Source organism: Meles meles, chromosome 10 (genome assembly GCF_922984935.1).
Source record: "Meles meles chromosome 10, mMelMel3.1 paternal haplotype, whole genome shotgun sequence".
NCBI lineage: Eukaryota > Metazoa > Chordata > Mammalia > Carnivora > Mustelidae > Meles > Meles meles.
Window position 1 is genome coordinate 23,131,335 of NC_060075.1, and position 22,525 is coordinate 23,153,859.

Consider the following 22,525-nt stretch of genomic DNA (forward strand, 5'->3'; position numbering starts at 1 on the left):
GGGAGCCTGCTTCTACCCTGTTCCCTCTCTCTCTCTGCCTGCCTCTCTGCCTACTTGTGATCTCTGTCTCTCAAATAAATAAAATCTTAAAAAAAAAAAAAGACATAAGGGGGTTGATGTGAAGCAAGAACAGTTTCTTATGGTCCCTCTTCTCTGCCCCCAGCTCACCCTGAGGCTACAAATATATTTTTATTCTTAAATATTCTCATTTTCCTCCTCTAAAAATATAATTAAAAATAAAAACTAGTGTTCTAGCATTTATGGTCCCACCATAAAGACAAAGTATCTCAGCCCAAGGAAACTAGCCATTTCTGCATATTCCTCTCTAAAACTCCAATCTACCTCTTTGGGAATTAATACAACTACCTTTCCCACTTTCTGTAACTATGAATTTTGCTCTAGGCCTGCTTTAATTACAGAGACTAGAGAGAAATATACTTTAATTTTGGAAGTAAAATAAAAAATCAAATGTACAAATATAAGATCTGGTTTCCCAAATAAAACTTATCTCTAAGCCATCTTCGTGGTAATTACAGAACAGTTAAAGAGAAACTTTCCTCTAGGGATGACCTAGATGATATATACTTTTTTTTTTTTTTAAAGATTTTATTTATTTATTTGACGGACAGAGATCACAAGTAGGCAGAGAAGCAGGCAGGGAGAGAGGAAGGGAAGCAGGCTCCCTGCTAAGCAGAGAGCCCGATGTGGGGCTTGATGTGGGGCTCGATGCGGGGCTTGATCCCAGGACCCTGAGATCATGACCTGAGCTGAAGGCAGAGGCTTTAACCCACTAGGAGCAGGCGCTCCTAGATGATACATACTTTTGGTCAGAGTTCTAAAGATATGTATGTGATCTCTTGTGACTAGCTTTTTTTTTTACTTAGCATAGTGTTTTCGAGTTTCATCCATATGGTAGTATGTGTTGATATTTCATTCCTTTTTATTGGTGAATTATATTTCATGAAAGATTGACTGGTTTTGTAGACCTCTGTATCTGGCTTTTCGAGTTTGGTTTATTCAGAACATTTCTGGTCATTTTTCACTTGTTCCATGAAAGCATTCCCAAGTGCCATTCCACTGTACGTGTCAAAATCATACCTGTACAGGTAATAACAATATCCACTTGCCGGATGACCTCATTTAATTTCACCAGTCGAAATCCATCCATACTGTAAAAATAAAGCATGCTCAATTAACAAAGGCAATTGGGAGGCTTCTGCCACAGAACTCAAAAGCTATCACTAAGTTCCTTCAGTACCTACAATGTCATTTCTTGATATAGCTAGATTATTCTTAGCAGTGAAAAATTCAAACCATCTCCTTAATTTCATACAGGACAGAAGTAAAAGTTTCTTTGCATCACTGCAACTTAATTCTTCCTAAAAAGAGAGACCTAGGGGTTACCATGAGATTCCTAAACTGAGTTCCTAGAAAGTTCAATTTAGCCACTGAATCTTACCCCATTGAAACTACTTTCCCCAAGACTATCAACAATCTTCTGGATAATAGATAAATAAATAAACAAATCTTAGACTCTTACATCACTTAATTTCCTGCATTAAACATTATTTACCTTCTTAAAACTATACTCCTTGGAGTCCATGATACTGTTCTCTCCTGGTTTTCCTCCCACTTTTCTGATTATTCCTTTTCAGTCTTACACAGTCTTTAAAAGCTGGTACTCTGTACAGTCCTGCCCTGACTCTTTTCTTTATGCTTTCAGTATTTATCCATACCCTTCCCTTGGCTGCAAATTACTCTTCTTGATGGCTGATTTGCACAAATCTATCTTTAGGTTAGTGCTCTCTGAAGCTTCAGAGCCTTGGATCAAATTATCTATTGGATAGCTTCTCCTGAATTATCAAATTTATTGGGTTTGAACAAAACCTCATTATCTTTTCTGTACTCCTAAACCCTATTTCCTATTTTGTATTTTCTTCTTGATCAACAGTATTACTGTTCACCCAAGTGTATGAGCCAGATAAACTAGAATGTCCTAGCCTACCCTCTTCTCCCCAATTGAAGTTGTCACCAAATCTGGTTGTTTTTCCTTAACTCTTTAAAATCTCCTGAATCGGTACCCTGCTCTCCATATATACTGGTCTTGTGTATGCTCAGGTCTTATTATCTCTTGCCTGGATTCCTATAGTAGCCCCTGGCTCGATGTCATCATCTCTAGATTTATGTCTCTCTAATTTACTTTGCAGAGTAATTTCCCTACATGCAATTTAGAGCAAGTCACTTCCTTGCTTAAAATATTTCAGTGAGATTGCCTGTTCTCAGGATAAGACCTAAATATTTATCTGATATATGATCATTTTCACATAGGATTCCTACCTTAGATTTTACCACGCCCCCAAATTTATCCTCTCTGCCAGCGACATTAAAGTATTCCGATTTTCTTAAATGTGCCACGTACTCTCCTTCCTCAGGACTATGCTCCTTGTGACATGTTCCTTATACCTGGAACTTGTGTCCAAACCAAGACATGACTTATACAAGTTTCAAGACTCAGCTGTATTGACATCTCTTCCTACCCTGCCTCTTTGCTCTTTAGTTAGGTGCTTCTCCTTTGGCTCCTATAGGACCATGTACTGTTGACCCCCATCAGAGCACTTATTCCACTCACAGTGATTTTCTGTGTACTTCTAAAAGCAGGACCTTGCCTCATTCATATATTCATCTTATTCATCCTAAGCACAGAGCACAGTATCTATTATACAGTAAGTGATCAGTTCATGTCTATAAGAGAATCTGAATCATTGTCTCAATCAGTATTAAAACATGTTAATGAACCCTGATTCAGAGAAAGCTAACAAATCTACTGGGGAAATTATGGATGAGACAGGAACTATTTTTTAACCTTTAATTTAGAAATAATTTCAAACTTAAGAATTCAAAAATAGTACAAACTCCCCTATACCCTTCACTCAGAGACAGCAGATTTTATTTGGATTTGCTTGATGTTTCCTCCTGAGGAGATTCAGGTCATACATTTAGGAAAAGAGTATCACAGAAGTGTTCTCGGTGCATCACATCAGAAAGGATCTGATGCCAACTTATTTCTTTTTTGATCATTGTGTTCAAAGGGAGAAGGGATGTGGTGCCTGGATGGCTCAGCTGGTGGAACATGCAACTCTTGATCTTGGGGTCATGAGCTCAAGCCTCACATTGGGCATAGAGCTTACTTTCTAAAAAAAAAGGGAGGATTATATATGGAGAAGGTAAGGAGTTACTTGTTCTTTGGTTCAAGTCATTCCCTCTAATGATTTCCACAGGAATTCAAAGTTTTAGCTTCTCTGAGCAGAGTTACTTGATCTTTGGAAGAGGGAAGCTTACGGTTAACAGCAGCATCTCTCAGCATCTGGGCCCTTCCCTCTAAGATAAAATGTGGCATTAACCAGGCCATCCTTTGGTGACGGTTACAAGATCCCAATAGATGGTGGCAGAGAGGAAAAAGTGAGTTTCATTTTGCATGCTTACCAGGCTTGAAGAGCACAGATGGGGTCGATCTCAGTTACATACACAATAGAGCCCATGGCTTTTAGGGCAGCACAGCACCCCTTCCCCACCTGAAGAGGGGAGAGAGTACACATAATAAAGAAAGTCAGTGAGAAAACAACATCTCAAAGCTTCTGGTGAACGGTACCCCATTTTCCGCCCCCAAAAGCAATTTCGCTGAATAGATTCGTGCTTGGGGAAAAACAAGGAAAAAACAAATAAATGAATGCGGTTCATAAACAAACTCCTAACTCCTGTTCAGCACGTGCATGTACATAAGAACACCCACACTCACAATTTATAATCAAAACACAAGCTACGAGAACATCATAAACAGGGTGCTGGAACAAGTCAGAAAATCAACTTGAGAAAAAATGGCAAAAATGCAAAGGAAAAAAGAAAACCAGAGGGCCTCTACAGTTACTTTTTTCCCCATCTAGAGTGGTGAGTGAATGTACTCTCACATCCCTTAAATAAAAGAATCCGGTATATTTCACCAAAATCATATTTTATACTCCTAGTAAGTGAAGAGTTATGCTTTACCTCTCCATAGCCACAGACCACCACCTGCTTTCCACCAAACATCATGTCTGTTGTCCTTTTAAGTCTAGGGGAAGAAAAATAATTAAATCAGAAAAATCTTCTCTCATTTCTCCTTTAAAATTAGAATGGGTACCTTTGATTTCACATTTGTTTGTTTGTTCCATTCTGAAAGAAAGCCTGGTTTCTGTGCTATCCAATGACCAGAAAGAAAGGTTGAATAAAATATGTATTTTCTCACTCCATGCTATCCGATCAATTCCAGCTACAGGTGAGGGTTTTCTTTCTTTTTTCCTCTTGTCTTGGGACTGGTGCAGAAGGCAAGAAGCTATAGACTGCAAAGTAACTTTTTTTTTTAGATTTTTAAAGATTTTTATTTATTTGACAGACAGAGATCACAGAGAAGCAGGCAGAGAGAGGAGGAAGCAGGCTCCCCGCTGAGCAGAGAGCGGGATGCGGGGCTCGATCCCAGGACCCTGGGATCATGACCTTGAGCAGAAGGCAGAGGCTTTAACCCACTGAGCCACCCAGGCGTCCCTGCAAAGTAACTTTTAAACAAAAAGCAATATACATTTATCATATAATTTTTGGAAACAGAATAAAAATAACATTTTTTATTTAGGAGACAAAGCTCTAGCTTAATGGAAACATTATTCTGTCTTACTTAATGAGACAGAAACGTAGAAGATAACCCTGATAAATGAGTGCTACATTTAGCAGCGTCAGAAAGGACAACAGGTCCCTCATTAATTCCACACAGAGGGTAATAGGTGGAGAGAGGGAGAAGAGCTTGGACATGCACAATACTGACTGCATGAGAGAGTGAGCTTTCTGGAGCTGATTCTTTCTCAGACCTGCTCTACTTTTTTGTCTCTGATTCTCTATGAAGCTAGAATAAATGTCCTTATTGTTTTTAGAGTCTCTCGGAAGAACCTGTAGCAGTAGGTTCTGGTTTCTCTTTGGGTTGAGCTAGTGTCCCTTCTCTAGGAATCCCTCATTAGGCAGAAGAAAGTTCTCAACTAAAACCAGCCTATTCTGAGATAGACAGTTCGTCCAAATATTTGTGACTCTTTCTGTTCACTTATTTGCTTATCTCTCCTGTTGAAAACAGTCTATAAGAGTAGGAATCCTGTCTTTTTAATGATTGACAACTCCTCAGTAGGAACAAGTAGAACTCCATGAGCCTCAGTGAAACTCAGTAAATAGCAAATACTATTCAGCCATCAAAAAGAATGAAATCTTGCCATTTTCAATGACAAGGATGGAGCTAAAGAGCATAATGCTAAGTGAAATAAGCCAGTCGGGAAAAAACAAATACTATACAGTCTCACTTATATGGGGAATTTAAGAAACAAAACAAATGAGCACAGGAAAGAGAGAGAGAGATGTCTAGAAACAGACCTTCTTCTTCTTCTTCTTTTTTTTTTTAAAGAAACAGAATGCAAGTTAGCGCAGCCACTTTGGAGAACAGTGTGGAGATTCCTTAAGAAATTACAAATAGAGCTACCCTATGACCCTGCAATTGTGCTACTGGGTATTTACCCCAAAGATACAGATGTAGTGAAAAGAAGGGCCATCTGAACCCCAATGTTCATAGCAACAATGGCCACAGTCGCCAAACTGTGGAAAGAACCAAGATGCTCTTCAGTGGACGAATGGATAAAGAAGACATGGTCCATATATACAATGGAGTATTATGTCTCCATCAGAAAGGATGAATACCCAACTTTTGTATCAACATGGATGGAACTGGAAGAGATTATGCTGAGTGAAATAAGTCAAACAGAGAGAGTCAATTAATCATATGGTTTCACTTACTTATGGAGCATAAGGGATAACACGGAGGACATTGGGAGATGGAGAGGAGAAGTGAGTTGGGGGAAATCAGAGGGGGAGACAAACCATAAGAGACTATAGACTCTGAGAAACAAACTGAGGGTTTTGGAGGGTGGGAGGTGAGCGGTTGGGTGAGCCTGGTGGTGGGTATTATGGAGGGCACGTATTGCATGGAGCACTGGGTGTGCTACATAAAAAATGAATTTTAGAACATTGAAAGAAAATAAAATAAAAAATAAAAATTAAAAAAAAAAGAAAAGAAAAGATACAGACTCATAACTATAGAGAACAAATTGATAAGTTACCAGCGGGAAGGAGGGTGGGAAGATGGGTGAAACAGGTGATAAGAATTAAGGAGAGCACTTGGGATGAACACCAAGTGATGTATGGGATTGCTGAACAGTGTATGTACATAAATAAATTAATTCGTTAATTAAATTTTAAAAACATATCAATTAAGTGCAGAGGCCTTTCTTATTGAGTGAAGAGAATAAGTCTAGCTGGGTTACTATCATACTCAAAAGTCATGGTTTAGGAGAATGGTCCTGGAATGGTTATCACAGCAAAGAAAATCAACAGATTTTACTTATGAGCTTCCGTTGCTTTACTCTTGAGCTTTTCTGCCTCTCTTCCTCAAGGGATATCAGGTACAAAGCTATTCATCAAAGCTATTCACGTAAGTTATAACTCTTTTATGTAACCAAAACAAGGCACAGTCTATAAACAGACTGATGGATTGTGAATTCATTTACATGTACAATCTGTCTGATAATACTACTGACTCTATAGAAATCATAATTAGCAATAAACTGAATTTACATTGAATATCTGCCTCCCTCCAAAAAGATTTTAAAGTAAAAAGCTTCCCTTAAAATCTAATTCAATCCAGAACTTATTTCATTCTAGAAAGAAGGACAAGGGAACTAATGTTGAACACCAGGTTTTTACCTTATCTTACTTAATCCTCACAACAACTCTATGATGTAGGACTTATTGTCACCATTTTACAGATGAGGGAAAAGGTACAGAGAGGCTAAATAACTATTCCAAGACTTAAATGATAGAGCCAACAGTCAAACCAGGCCTTCTGGCTCTAACACCTGTGGTGTTGCAAACTGCCTATGGTCCAGACTCATTAGTAATGTGCCCCACAGGCCCACTCTTAGCTTTTCCATTAACCTAAACATGATGGAAACCATTTGGCTTGGCAATATTCTAAACCGACTTCATGGTTTCATGGAGGGAATTACTGACTTCTGAAAAAGGATGAAGGATTATCTGGACACACATGTAGAAACAGAAACTGGGCATTAGAAGAACATAGTATTTGGTATATACCTAAGTAGATTTTGTCAGACTGATAGTCCTTACAGATTTAAAAGACTAGAAATGCCTCTGGGATTGACTTTTTGCTCACCACAACTTTCCAGATGGCCAGAGAATTATATGCTGGTTGGAATTTAAAAACTAGTAACATTACCTACAACAGGAACCTCTTCCCAAATCATCAAAGATTCTTAGCTGTTTATGACTTTAATTACTGACTTGCAGGCCTGATAGGTTCACAAAGTAAAAATTTTGCCATCAATAGACAGAGGCTAGTCTGATTTTTTAAGTGAAATAGATGTGCTTTGTCATAGGGACAGCAGTGGTAGATCTGGGTTATAAAATACTGAGTATGATGTAGTGATAGATCCAGAGGTGCTACATGAATGATTTCTAGAAATAACCAAAACTAAAAAACTCAGAACCTCAATTCAACAACTAAGTTCATTCCAAAGACAACATAATATTACCCATCTAGAATTGATTCACGGCAGCAGTAGAGGTTGTCAAATTTCTGTTTGGTGACCGAGTCATTGACGTTCATGGCTGGAACACACAGCTTCCCAGCCTTGGATAGCTGGTACAGCCTGAGGATGAGGGAAATCACGAAGAATGCAAAACAGTGAGATACTACAACCTACTGTCAGTTTCATAACAAATTACAGAAATATGTTGTATGGGCATGAGAGCATGAGACATGCTAGTTTCATCCCATTAGGTGTATTTAGAGAAATAAAGGTTACCTTTTTAAAGTTTGTATACAGCTGAGAAATGAAGATCTTAATTACAAAGCATGTGGGGGAAATCTCTGACCCACTTCCAAATTTGAAGAATTAAAATGTAAAATTTTAAATTGTTTATTAATTTTATTCCCCTTTTACATTATACAAAGAGTAATTTTAAGTACTATTTGAATCCCACCACTCTAATGCAACAATTTTAACTTTCAAATAGTCTCAATTTTATAATCTCAATACAAATACATCATATAAATATGTGTATTTACATACAGGAGTTTCATATTAAGTTGAATCAACTAAAACTTAGAACCAAGTATTTTATTCAAAATTCATCCCCTTCTAAGAGTCTAAAGGTATGGTATATTCAAAAAGATCACACTATATTGAAACAGTGATGGTGGCTTATTCAGAGTTTACTTCCCTAAAACTTCCATTTCATACTTTCAGTTCTTGACGAGTGAATAATAGTAAACAGAAATTATTTCAATTTTACTGAGGGAATTACCGCTCATTTGAGAAACAGAACCCCAAATCCTTGTTCTCTAAGTAAAAATGTAAGCTCTATGAGGACCCAATTTTTGGTCCTTTTGCCCACAGCTAGATCCCTAGCACAGTTCCTAGAAGTTCCTGGATCCCTGTAGAAGTTAAATAAATATCTATGGAATGAATAAATCCATCTAACAAGGACAAGCAGTCAATTCATTACAATGACTAGAAAATACGAGGACCACACTTGTTCCCTTACCTATCCCCAACTCCCAATTTTAGGTTTGTTATGTGCATTGTTAAAAAAAAAAAAAAAAACCCCACAAGTGTGCAGACTCAGATCTCAATACCTCAGAGAAGGTTCTGATTTTTAACATATTGTATTCTATAGGCATGTGATCATCAGAATATATATCTAGGCTGCATAAAACCAGGTACGTCCATATAAAATCTTACCTATGGACTCCAGTAACACTCTCCTCTACTATGCCCTTGATTTTCTTGAACATATTAGGATACTTCTTATAAATCCAGTGAGTAAGATCCCCTCCATCATCCAATATCTGCAAAAATAAGCATCAATAATACCATTTATTTTACCAAAGGCTCAGGGTTTCCAGGTTGCTCTGGGTCTTTTATCCCAATTTCTAACTGCCAATTTACAGATATTTCAAATTTCCCATATGGTTATGGGAAGTTACTTAAAGCCAATATAATGACCAGTCATTACACTGAAGTAAAATATAATGAGGGGTGAAAAGCCAAATTGTAATTCTCTTTTTTTTTAATTGGCTTAGGAGAGTTTTCATTTTATTCTCATGTCTTTTTTTTTTTTTAAGATTTTATTTTTATTTATTTGACAGACAGAGATCACAAGTAGGTGAGAGGCAGGCAGAGAAGAGGGGGGGAAGAAGGCTCCCTGCTGAGCAGAGGGCCTGATGTGGGACTCAATCCCAGGACCCTGGGATCATGACCTGAGCTGAAGGCAGAGGCTTTAACCCACTGAGCCACCCAGGCACCCCCCCAAATTGTAATTCTCATAGCCAAATGACCTTCCCACACAGCCCATCTACTATACCAAAACACACAGCAAAAAATGAGGATTTTTCTTCTGAGCTAATAGCTTAAGTGGCTATCTAGACAACTAGTTCTTGAATGCACTGTGGATAATCGGAAAGCCTGACCTTGAAATTAGCATATTTCTAACCAGTTATATTCAGGACTTCAAATATATTCAGTCAAGGCTGAGTTTAAATGAAGCCAGATAATTAGTCTCCCTCCCAGAACAGTGGGTTATAAAACTGTATTCATTAATCCTTCACTTCTCCCAAAGCATAGGCACTCTCCCACCCAAAATATCAGGCAGCACTGAAGGGTTTTGCCTAGCGAAACCTCACACTCTCTATAAACCAAATTAAAAATAACTAGGGAACTGTGCAGCATGTAGGTGTGCAAGCTTGCCTCTGAACAGCTCATCACTATTTCAGGTTGGGATTAAAGATAAACACAATGCTGTGCCCACTGGAGCTTTCATCAGCGGAGGAAAGTTTTCGAATTATAAATAAGCTAAAGAAAGACCAGCTTGGAATGCTCGTAGGCACTAGGCTGTGGCACTTCAGTCCTTTACCTAGCTGTCAGAAATGCTTAGCAGGACTTTCCAAATGATGATCCCTGGGAAGTCCCCACAGAACTGAGTTGCTCCCTACTGGCACACACGCTCTCATCAAATATCAACTCCACTACAAGTTGCCAAAATGCCATCCTGGACCCCTGCGTACACAAAATCCCCCACCTCGTGTCTGCCACTTCATCTCTTTTTTGCTTCTACTCTTGCTCATGACCTCTTTTCTCTGACTCAACTGAAGTTTATTTGAGAGCAGGGATCCAAGGCAAGACTCATTAAAATACATTGGCTCCATTCTATAAGTTAATGCTCCCTTTTCTCCCAGTAGGAACCCTCAGAACAGATGCCCTGAGAAATGAAAAGGCTTCTCAGAGTTTCTCTCTCCCTTTCTGCATGTATGGAATCCCTTCTAGAGTTCTCTCTTGCAGCCTCTGATCCCTAGTCACATAAAAAAGTCAGAGATGAAAAATACTGAGCAATTGGAAACTCTGGTCTTAAGTCCCACTATTCTTGTCTGCTTTTCTCTTTTAACAGAGGTATCTAATATAGGTAGGTAATTGCTAGCCCTAATATTTATTTAATGAATGTAACCCATAATTCTCACCACCATGTTATTCTATTACAGAAATTCTTGCCACCAGGGAATCTTCCTGAGGCTGGAAAGCAAGTAAAAGTATTAGATCTTGACAGGATCCCAAGAGGAATGGGCTCTATTTTCTGGGGTGACAATGGTTTTTATCCTTGTCTTCCTTTCTTCATCAGCTGTTCCAGCAGTTCGTGCTGGCCCTATAGGCTGTAAATGCTCTCTGGTTGCAATCTCATGTCCTTCCCATGTTCTCGACTCTAAAATTAATGTTTTATTCCCCACAGAAACCCCCTGGCCCATCTCCTTTAGGTCTTGTCAGTCATACTTCTTCCAGTCACTGTTAAACTCTGTGGGAATGAGCTGACTCATCTCACAGTTGACTCCTCCCTCCCTTTCAGGGTATTAACCCAGCTTCCTCAAGCCAGCATGTGGCGCAATGTAACCTGCATCACAGATTCCAGAAAGAGGTTGCTTCCCTCTTTGTGTACCAAGTGAGGCCTACTCTGCAATTTTTAGCCACAAGCAATAGCTAGACTGGAGTTCAAGGACTCTTTTTTCAGTTGATTCCCTACTTTTCTCTCTCCTTCATATGCAAAATGTTTCTGAAAAAGGAGTGCTTCAGGGGCGCCTGGGTGGCTTAGTGGGTTAAAGCCTCTGCCTTTGGCTCAGGTCCTAATCCTAGGACCCTGGGATCAGCCCCACATCCCGCTCTCTGCTCAGCAGGGAGCCTGCTTTCTCCTCTCTCTCTGACTGCCTCTCTGCCGGCTCTCTCTCTGTCAAATAAATAAAAATCTCAAAAAAAAAAAGAAAAAGAAAAAAAAAGGAGTGCTTCATACTTTGTGCAGCTTTTTGCTTCTCTGTGACTCTAGGCTGCTATCGGCCTTCGAGAACTTGGTCTTTTCAAAAATGAACCAAAATTAAATAAAGCAAAATAAAAAACCCAAAACTTCTTGCTTAGGCATCTTTCTTAAAGTGGAAAATAAAGAGAAGAAATTTGAACCTGGATCTCCTCATATTTACTATAAATTTAGCCCGTGATTCTAGAGAAAAGCTAAGTACCACAGGAACTGTAGATGTATGTGTGTTTGTGTGTGTATTTTCATTATTGTTGTTAGAGGGGGGAGGTGGGTAGGGGATGGTAACTCATTAACCTTGAACCAGCCATGTGTGAACCCTGAGCAGTATTTTAATGCTGCTGATGAATATAAATGTTTCTTAAGATCAGCACCCATGATTTTAGCACTTTGAGGCTAAGTTCAAAATTCTTAGGTACCCTAAACATAAGCATCCAGTTCTGCTGGAAGCCCAGATAAAATAGAAAAGGAAGCATTTTCCTTCCTTCCTGTTGGGACACCCTCTCCCAGGCCATAGCCCCCCACTCTGTCCCCACCAAATTCCTCTAGAATTGTGCTAGCAGAAATCTAACCCACCATGTTTGGCTGCCAGCCCTCCACATTAACACATCTATCAATGCACCACCAAAAGTCATCTTCTGACTCTCCTTTCCAGGCAAAGACAGGGAATCCTGAGAAAAGGGAACAAAGAGAAATTGTTAAAGCCTGAAAGAAGGGCTGCCCCTAAATTTTGACAAGATACTGGCTTTCCCCAATTCCCATTCTCTCATTCTGCTCTACTCCTTGAACTGACTTTCCTCACTGATTAACACTGTCTTCAGCCCCTTCGTGCACTTCTTTGTCTTTGGTGGTCATTTTGCTCTTGATACAACAAAAAAGACAAACAAAAGGGACAAGAGTATGATGGATGCTACAAGTAAGATTAAAGGGAAAAAAGAAGAAATCAGAAATGAGTACATCTTGATCCAGTCAAACTGGAAGTCTCACCATTTCTCAACTATACTCTGATCTTTCTTGTGTCTACACTTTTGGTCATCCTACCTTCTTCATCAGGAGAAACCCTATGCTCTTCTCCATCGGTTAAAATGTTGTCATAGCCCAGTTAAGTTTTGTGTTCCTAGTGGAGCCTGATTAACTGCAAGTGATTTTTCATGGAATCTGAACTTTTATAAGCCACTTGCTTGTGCACTAAATGCAGATTTGTGATCTGTCATGGCATTTATCATATATATCCTTATATTATCATTATTTATATATTATGTCTTTTCTCTCACAATATAAGATTCTTAGGGCAAAGACGTGGTCTCATTTGTTCTTATATCTCTTAAGAGTAGGCCATTAAACATTTGTTGGGGAAAAAAAAAGAATGTATATGTACAATTCACTGGGCTATATATTTAATACTTGTGCCCTTTTATATACATATTTTATATATTAATAAAAATTTTATAATAAATATAAATGAAAAACCAATGAAATAGTAAAGTGCTAGCAAAAGGAGAGACATGCATATACCACAGAGCTTTCCCAGCATTTTGTAAGAGCTCTGAAGCAATAAGCATTTGGTACCCTGATCTGTGCTGTGCTGCCACAGAGGGAGGACAAGAAACTGGCAAAGTCCAAATTTCTCTTTATTTTGTCCTTCCTGTGTCAGTAGCCATTGTGATCAAATATTAATCTGCCAGGTCAAGTCCTTTTTACTGCTGAAGCAGAAACACCAAACATTAAATCGGGGCAAACTGCTGAAAAACTGTCAGGACCACAAAACTACGCCTGAAGCACTTTATTTTCTAATCCATATTACCGTAGCCAACAAGTAGTGTTCACTGGTGGTCTAATATTAGCAAGTCAAGGCAAAGTATTAGCTAATAAAATAATATTAGACATAAGGAGGTATTTGCCAACTGTAAAACAGTTACCTACATCATATTTAACAAGAGAAGCACAGAAGGAGAGCAAACTCACAAAAATAGGGATCCATTCCCCCAAGACAGCTCCTTAAATGTCACTCTCTTAAAGATTTATATTGAATCCATGGAATTTTTCAGAGACTTCCTTTAGCCAAAGACACAGAAGAAAAGCAAAAGATCTTACCACTTTCTGCTAGAGCAGCAGCCACTTCATTGAGAGTGGAATAGATGTTGCAGGCTGCCCATCGGCACTGTGCGCCCAGCGCACCCAGAGTTTCCATAAGCACCTGTATTAAACAAAAAGCAGGAGATAAACAAAGCTAGCCAAACATTTGGTCAAAGAAATTAAGTTTCTGACAATAAGAAAGTGTATTGGGGGACGCCTGGGTGGTTCAGTTGGTTAAGGGTCTGCCTTTGGCTCAGGTCATGATCTCAGGGTCCTGGGATGGGGCCCCATATTGGGCTCCCTGCTCAGTGGGAAGCCTGCTTCTCCCTCTGCCTGCTGCTGTCCCTGCTTGTGTTCTCTCTCTCTCTGACAAATAAGTACATTAATTAAATTAAAAAAAAAAAAAAGGAACCAGGCTCCTTGGAGAAATGGCTGATTCCAGGGTTAGGGCAAAGAATGTACAAGATAAGCTTAGATAATCATATACCAGAAGCAAGTAAGTGCTTAAAGAATGAGAGGCTATGATGACGAAGCAAGATGAAAGGGGTTCCTCCGGGACAAGTTTGGAACAATTTGAGCATCATGATAAATAGTGATAGTAATGGTTTATAATCCATTAAATAAAATAGGAAACAATGATTCATACAAATAAAAGTAAGTAAATAAATGAAAAAACTGAAAGTTCGATGAGGAATGGAATATTTACATAGTTTCATATTACTACCTCACAAAACACCTTGTAATCACAAAAGGGGAAAATAACTTCTACAGTGAAAAATCTAGCAGACACTACCTCAAGCAAAGGATCAAAATGAACATCCTTTTGACAAATGATATATCAAGTCTAGATCAATGTGTCACCTGATAAGATTCGATGAAAAAAATGCAGTATCACCTCCTAACAAAAACTCATGGCCTGAATTTAATAATAAGGACACATCAGGAAAAGCAGAACTGAGCACATTCTACAAAATAATTCATTTGCAATTTTCGAAAGTATCAAGGTCATGAAAGTCAAAGAAAGACTGATGAACTATTCCAGACTAAAGAAGACTAAAAGGGATGACAATTAATGAGATACATGAGGTCTGAGGATTAGATGGTAATATAAGTCAATGTTAATTTCCTGATTTTGAATAGCTGTACTGGTTGAATGAGAGAATGTCCTTGTTTGTAGAAAGTATGCACTGAAGTATTTGTGGGTGAAGGAACATCAAATTGGCAATTTGCTCTCAAAAGTCTGAGAAAAAAGTGATCCACACTATACTTGCAACTTATCTATAAATCCATGTTAATTTCAAATTTAAAAATATTTTATTACGGGGCACCTGGGTGGCTCAGTGGGTTAAAGCCTCTGCTTTTGGCTCCGGTCATGATCTCAGGGTCCTGGGATCCAGCCCCGCATCAGGCGCTCTGCTCAGCAGGGAGCCTGCTTACCCCTCTCTCTCTCTGCCTGCCTCTCTACCTACTTGTGATCTCTCTCTCTCTCTGTCAAATAAATAAAAAAAATCTTAAAAAAATATTTTATTACTTTAATTTTAACTTTTTTTTGTTTTGAAAAATTTTATTTATTTGAAAGAGACAGAGAATACAGGGGCGGGGGTGGGAGATAAAGAGAGAGAAGGAGGCTCCCCGCTGAGCAGGGAGCCCAACTTGGGATCATGACCTGACCCAAAGACAGATGCTTAACCAACAGAGCCACCAGCCTCCCCTTAAGAAAAAAAAAATTTTTTAAAGATTTTACTTATTTATTTATTTGACACAGAGAGAGAGAGACAGAGATCACAAGTAGGCAGAGAATCAGGCAGAAAAAGGGGGGAAACAGGCTCCCCACTGAGCAGAGAGCCCGATGTGGGGCTTGATCCCAGGACCCTGAGATCATAACCTGAGCTGAAAGCAGAAGCCTGAACCCACTGAGCCACCCAGGCACCCCAAGAAAATATTTTTTTAATTATTTTTAAAAAATTATTTTAAAAAATGGGGCACTGGGTGGCTTAGGTCATGGTCTCAGGGTACTAGGATCGAGCCCTGTGTCGGGTTCCCTGCTCAGCAGGAGCCTGCTTCCCCCCACCTCTGTCTGCCTGTCTCTCTGCCTACTTGTAATCTCTGTCAAATAAATAAATAAAATTTAAAAAAAAGAAAAAAAATTATAAAAATAAACTTACTCCACTGATCTGATCCTTAGTTATTTTTTTGTTTTTTCAACATTTTTATTTATTTGGCAGAGAGCAAGAGAGAGAGTGAGAGAAAGCATAAGCAGGGGGAGCACCAGAAGGAGAGGGAGAAGCAGACTCCCTGCTGAGCAGGGAGCCCAACACAGGGCTCAATCCCAATGACCTGAGCCAAAGGCAGATGCTTAACCGACTGAGACACCCAGGCACCCCTAGAACCTGACTTACTTTTACTTCATTATATAAGATAGAGGTAGGAATACTTTTAAAGAAAGTAGTATACCATCTACTGCTTTTTTTTTTAATAAGTTATTTATTTATTTAAGAGAGAGAGAGAGAGCGCGAGCAGGGTGAGAGAGACCGAGCGAGAGACAGAACATGAGCTGGGGGAGGGGCAGAGGGACAAGCAGACTCCCCCTGAGCAGGGAGCCCAACACAGGGCTTGATCCCAGGACCCTAAGATCATGACCTTGGGCCCAAGTTAGAAGTTTAACTGACTGAGCCACCCAGGTGCCTCCCGACCTACTGCCTTTTTTTTTTTTTTTAATATTTTATTTATTTATTTGACAGAGAGATCACAAGTAGGCAGAGAGGCAGGCAGAGAGAGAGGGAGAAACAGGCTCCCCACTGAGCAGAGAGCCCGACGCGGGGCTCGATCCCAGGACCCTGAGATCATGACCTGAGCAGAAGGCAGAGGCTTAAACCACTGAGCCACCCAGGCGCCCACCGACCTACTGCTTTGATTACAAACTATTTTAACAAGAATAAAGCTTTGGTTAAAAAACTTGTTTTAAAATTTCCTGACAGTAGTTAACACTGAGTACTGGTACTTTTCATGTTGTCAAACTTGTATTTTCTAATATTTCTATGCTAAATAAAAATTCTACTTATGTTCTTTTTTTTTTTTAAGATTTTATTTATTTATTTGACAGAGATCACAAGCAGGCAGAGAGGCAGGCAGAGAGAGGAGGAAGCAGGCTCCCTGTGGAGCAGAGCCCGATGTGGGGCTCGGGTCAATTCCAGGACCCTGGGATCATGACCTGAGCCGTAAGCAGAGGCTTTAACCCACTGAGCCACCCAGGCGCCCCTCTACTTATGTTCTAATTAAAAAAAAAAACTTGCAAACAACTCCACTAATTTAGGCTAACCCCCTAAAGTAATTTGTCCAAGGCCACATAGTAAGTTAATAGCAGAAATACCTGTATATCTTAATTTCCAGTCGTCCATACTGTCTTTCTTTCTTTTTTTTTTTTTTAAGATTTTATTTATTTATTTGACAGACAGAGATCACAAGTAGGCAGAGAGGCAGACGGCGAGTGGGGTGGAGGGATGCAGGGAAGCAGGCTCCCTGCTGAGCAGACAGCCCAATGCGGGGCTTGGGCTCCATCCCAGGACCCCGAGACCATGAGACCATGACCTGAGCTGAAGGCAGAGGCTTTAACCCACTGAGCCACCCAAGCGCCCCTCCTTACTACCTTTCAACACTTGATACCATATTTTTCCCCTCTCATTTTATTTTTCACCTTAAAGAATTTCTGAATTCGTATAGCTAAGATTCTCAAATTGTCAAACAAAAGAAGGATACTGAGACTCACCTACAGAGCAATATAAATTAACTAGAAAAGAAAAATGATTGGAGCCAAGAATATAAGAACGGTTCAAAGATTTCTAAATCAAGACTGCTGGCTGTTAGGGCTCAAGCAGAAGTGAATGCAGGTAGAAGTGGAAGGAGGGGAGAGCTTAGAAGCTGGTTTAACCCAACTTTCAATCATCACTATTTAGAGAGAATAGCAAAGAAATCTGGTTATTAGAAGGAACTATGGAAACACGCCTAAAAAATATAAATAGATCCAAGTCCATTAGAAACATGGATGGGAAACCATTAACTATCATAGTTACTTCAGGAACATGGGATTATAGGAGATTGCCTTTTATGCTAATGACTGTGGTAATTACTCAGTATTATAAAATGAATATGAACTACTTTTATAATCAGAAAAAGAAAGTCAAGATTAAAAACAAAGCAAAATTCCTTTGCAATTATTTTTTAAAGGAAAAAGAAAAAATGTGGGGAGGGAACAACAAAATAATATTAAAAATTGGTAAACTAATTTTGATTACTCCATTCAAGAGAAAATAAAAGGGAACCTTGAAAGGTGGTGATGTTTGGTGAGCCAGGGGGTAAAAAAGAAACTAGATATAATTTAGCAACATGAGACAGTACAGAGCACTTACTATTTTAAGCCGCCACACTTAAGTCTCATGTCCCTGACTGGGGAAGCCCAAAAAAGATTCCAAGAGAGTTTTTGCCTTGATTCATTAGTCTGTGGCTCCAAAAAGAGACAGCTTTTCAATTTATTATATTAATTTTGGGCAGTCAAGGTATTTTTTTCCCTTAGAGAACACGTAATCCAGAAAGCCTCATGTTAAAGATGTTCACAATAGCTGTCTGGGTCTTAATGACTCTCTGCTGTACTTAATCAGGAATGTGGCCATATAAATAAGTGTTATGCTTCAGGAGACAATCTTTTGAAAGTTGATCTAACCATACAGTTGACCTGAGTCTTATAAATCATACAAAAAGATTTCAGATGAATTCTCGATACATCAATTTCCTGTACTGGTCTCATTATGGTTGGCAATTCAATATCTCTTACATCTTTGATGAAGGCTCTGAGTCAGTGGTTCTCAACAGAGGAGCGCTGGAAAACTGTGGGGGCATTTCTGATTGTTACAATAACTGGGAGAGGAATGCTCCTGGCATTTAGTGATCAGGACCAAAGGTTTTGATATTTTGAAAGTACAGAGACAGTCTCTTACAACAAAACCAACAAAAACCACACCACATTTAGTAGTTTTCAAATGTTCTCACATGTATGAGAAACCTATTTATAATTATCTAAGTTTAGAACCTTATTCCACTCACATGTTAACAAAAAATGTTTTTGTAGTTTTAATACAAAATAATAATAACTTTTCCAGGAATGCAACAAGAGTGTAAATTAAAAGAAAACACACACTTTTTGTTGTTTAGAAATTTTAGAAGTTGTTTACAGTTTATTATGATTCAGAAAATCATATAATTTGGCAATGCCAATCTGACACTCTAGAACCAGTAACCAGTAAGCAGTAACTGGTATCCCCATCTACATCTGTGGCATTCTCATCTAAATAATGTTATGAGGAAGTACAAATATCCAAGTATTTCACTATGCTTGTGCCCAAGCATTTACATATAAAAAAACACATTTTTTTCATTATAAATTACTTTTCTTTTATTCCTCCTTCAAATTCCAGTTAAGATTTTATATTAATTAAAAAAAATATGTACTGAGGTATGTTTTATTTGAATTTTATTCTAAGATAATACGGGGCATTGCAAAAATATTTTTAATATTTTTATAAAAAGGAGGCACTGAATCTGATAGGGGTGAGAATCGCTGGTCTAAATGAATGATAACCCTAGTCCTCTCAGCAGGACTGACGGGCCATAGGCATGTGACCCAGTTCAATGACACATGATGGAATATCTTGCTCTTGGGGAAGAGGAAGAAATGATCCTTATTCTTCATGTTAATTTGTGATGACTCAAAGAGCTGTAATCATCTTGCTATGAACCTGAGGATGAAATAAGCAAGTGACAAGGCAGCTCCAAGAAAATCAGATAGATGAAACTGGAGCCCTGAGATCCCACATCTAAAGTCCACCTTACCTCTGGACTTCTAGCTATGGAATATAATACATTCCTTTATGTATGAGCCAGGTTGAATCAGGTTTTCTCTCACTTGCAGCTGAAAGCAACCAAAGAGAGCTGCCTCATGGAAATGACACTGGAGGGGCACCTGGGTGGCTCAGTGGGTTAAGCCTCTGCCTTTGGCTCAGGTCATGATCCCAGGGTCCTGGGATGGAGCCCTACATCGGGCTCTCTGCTCAGCGGGGAGCCTGCTCCGCACGCCCCACCCCACCGCCTGCCTCTCTGCCTACTTGTGATCTTTCTGTTAAATAAATAAATAAAATCTTTAAAAAAAAAGAAAGAAAGAAGGAAATGACACTGAAAGGGAAGATAAGGGGAAAGCAGTGCAGCACAGAGAAAGCATAAACTCGGGACTCATATATTGAAGGTCAAATCCAAATTCTATGATTTACTAGCTGTATAACCTCGGACAAATTACTTAAAACCCTCTGAGCCCTAGCTTCCTCATTTGTAAAATAGAAACAGGAATATCTGCTTTACCTGGCCATTTTGAGGAATAAACTAATACTTATTAAGTTCTTAACCCGCTGCTTGGCATGCTGCAAGCACTCAACAGCTGGTGGCTATTATTAACTATTATTATGTGGAGAAGGAAAAAGGACTCACAGCAGTCTGAGCAGTGATGTGTGTACAACCCACAATTTTGGCTCCAGCCAAAGGTTTTTCTCCTTGAGCTCTCTTCCTCAAAGCCATCAGTGCAGGCATTTCTGAAAAGGCACAAAACATACACAGCACTATTAGAGAGGAAGGAATGAGATAGAAAGAATAAACAGAAGAACTTACTCTCTTAAGAGAAGATTCTTCCCCTGATCGGGTTCTTTGTTAGATTGGGCTTCTCAAGGGATCAAGACATTGAACCTGATTTTTCATTCTAAGAGGCTTGCAGAGGCAAATGCTCCAGAGTTCAGATGCCCTATACCCCAGTCCTCTTCATCTACTCTCTTTCCCTTTTCCTGGTATAGGAGGAGCTCCTTGTAGACCCACCAGAGTTCACTCCCTCCCCACAGTGTTTCCTAAGTTCAGATTTCTTTTGTAGTAAGTATTCTGTAAAACCACACATAAATTTCACAAGCGACTAGACCCCGGGACATAAAAAGGGATTAACATGGACAAAAAGACCTAGGCAACTTGAGAAGGAAAAAGTGCTGGCTTTCTTTACCTTGTTCAGCAATTTCAATTTCTCTTCGTCCAAACTCTGCCTGTTTGATGTTCTTGACACAGAAGTCACTGCTTCCCTTAGAGTTCTTTTGCTGCTTATCCCTGGGAGAGGTCTCATCATCAGAGCTATCTGTATAGGAAGCCGCTGAAATGACAGAATAAAAAACCCTCAGGGAGAAGAACAGCTTCCTCTAAAATACCAAACCGTGGACTGAACTGAGGTTTCTCTGGTCGTCTACCACCACACAGGTGTACACCTTGATGGCAGACACCTAACATAGCAGTCTGGAGCTACCTCAACCACCTCCTGTGGAAAGTGCTAGCCACAGGTCAGAAAGAGGAAGCCAAAGAGGTTGCCAAGGACATTCCCCCTAGCACTAACTTGGAATCTGGGGCTAACGATCTTCAGAACATGAGAGCTCCCTGAATATGCAAAAAGAAAGAGGTTACACCACAATAGCAACAGGTTAAAGTTCTTAGTGCAAGATCATGTTCATTAACCTATGGGATTCTCGGATCCAAGTTACCCTTCTCTGTCTGCTGCTTAGATGCCTGTTGTAATTTGTGTTTTAGCACAATAACTGAACAGATAAGACCTAGAGAACCCATGGGAAAGTAATTAAGAACCACACAAAAAGTGTTTGTCTGATATAACAGAGCCTTCTTTTGAAGACTGCTCTGATGAGGCTGAACTATGCCTGCAGACCCAATTAGATACTGACAATGAAGTATTCAGTGTGCTCTCCCTTCTTGCTACCCTCAGTGGGCCCGGCAATAGGCATTTTAGGTTCCCAAAGAAGTGCATAAATCCTCCTTTCGTATACTAAAATGTCCTGATGATTAATCCATTTAGCAATATACGCTAGAAGGTGGAAGGTCTCAGACTTGTGATGGTGGCTAACGGGCAACTGTTGCTACTCACATGCTTAGCTGAGTTTCAGTCTTCATACAATTCTGTAGTTGCTAATCATTTGCTGGATGTTTTAATTTCCTTCCATGATGTATATTTAAGTTTTGGAGGATAGTTTCTTCCTAAGTAGTCCTCAAGATTTGTTGTGGGGTTTTTTGTTTTGTTTTTAAATTGTTTTTAAAAAAATTTTTTTTAATTTTTTGAGGGGCCGGGGAGGTTGGGGGATATAAAGGTACTACATATCTCTCAATGGGATAAGAAGTACTTCCATCACATTTAGGGGGGAAAAGCTGTAAACACTCAGATCTCCTAAGGTCTATGGTGCTCTGATCTACTTACATCCAGAGAATTAAGGCATTTCTGGGATTTCTTAGCAAAGGATCTATATCTGGGAGAGCTGTAAAAGGCAAGTCTGACCTTGCCCAGTTAATCGGGCATGGCACTACAAAATGTTTGGGCAGCAGGGGCCTGAGTGTCTCTCCTAGAGCTGGAAAACTGCCCTAGAGCAAAGTCCTAACACGAGGCAACAAGAATGAACACGGGCACCAAGGGAGGTGAAGGAATTAGTAAATCCCCAAAAGGACTTTTGTTCTTGAAAGGAATTAATCTGTATAAAGAGTCTGTGGTTCTCCCTCCTAGGGTGAGCAAGAGTTCAAAGTACCTTTGCCCAGCTTCCTGGGCAGTCATCTGTTTCATTAATCAATACTCAGAAATAGCTTATATGCTGGAGGCTTAGGGGAACCATGCTTCTACCACCTGGGGGAAGAAAGATAATGGCCATCCCTAATCTTGACCATAATTTATAAGCATAACTGCTTTTGAAGAAAGTGTTTACATTCAGAATATCCTGAAATTTCAAATCCTTTTCTAGAGGCATAATGATTTCTATGTTTCCCAAAGGCCATTTAAATATATTGGATATGTGTTCTGGAGTCAGACAGACTTTCAAGTCTCAGTCTCTGT

The 22,525-nt window shown here is 39.4% G+C and overlaps 1 protein-coding gene across 7 annotated transcripts in view; it reads right to left on the reverse strand.

Moving 5' to 3' along the window:
• AHCYL2 (adenosylhomocysteinase like 2) overlaps positions 1 to 22,525 on the reverse strand; it is a 166,846-nt gene that overhangs the window by 14,998 nt on the left and 129,323 nt on the right. For all 7 annotated transcript variants that reach the window (XM_046020494.1, XM_046020493.1, XM_046020498.1 and 4 more), the window contains 9 exons: positions 20,654 to 20,797; positions 20,101 to 20,201; positions 13,588 to 13,690; positions 12,070 to 12,164; positions 8,886 to 8,992; positions 7,674 to 7,790; positions 4,045 to 4,108; positions 3,484 to 3,572; positions 1,099 to 1,169 (listed from right to left, as the gene is read on the reverse strand). In XM_046020494.1, the coding sequence (XP_045876450.1) occupies positions 1,099 to 1,169; positions 3,484 to 3,572; positions 4,045 to 4,108; positions 7,674 to 7,790; positions 8,886 to 8,992; positions 12,070 to 12,164; positions 13,588 to 13,690; positions 20,101 to 20,201; positions 20,654 to 20,797 (891 nt within the window). The remainder of the gene's footprint in view (positions 1 to 1,098; positions 1,170 to 3,483; positions 3,573 to 4,044; positions 4,109 to 7,673; positions 7,791 to 8,885; positions 8,993 to 12,069; positions 12,165 to 13,587; positions 13,691 to 20,100; positions 20,202 to 20,653; positions 20,798 to 22,525) is intronic.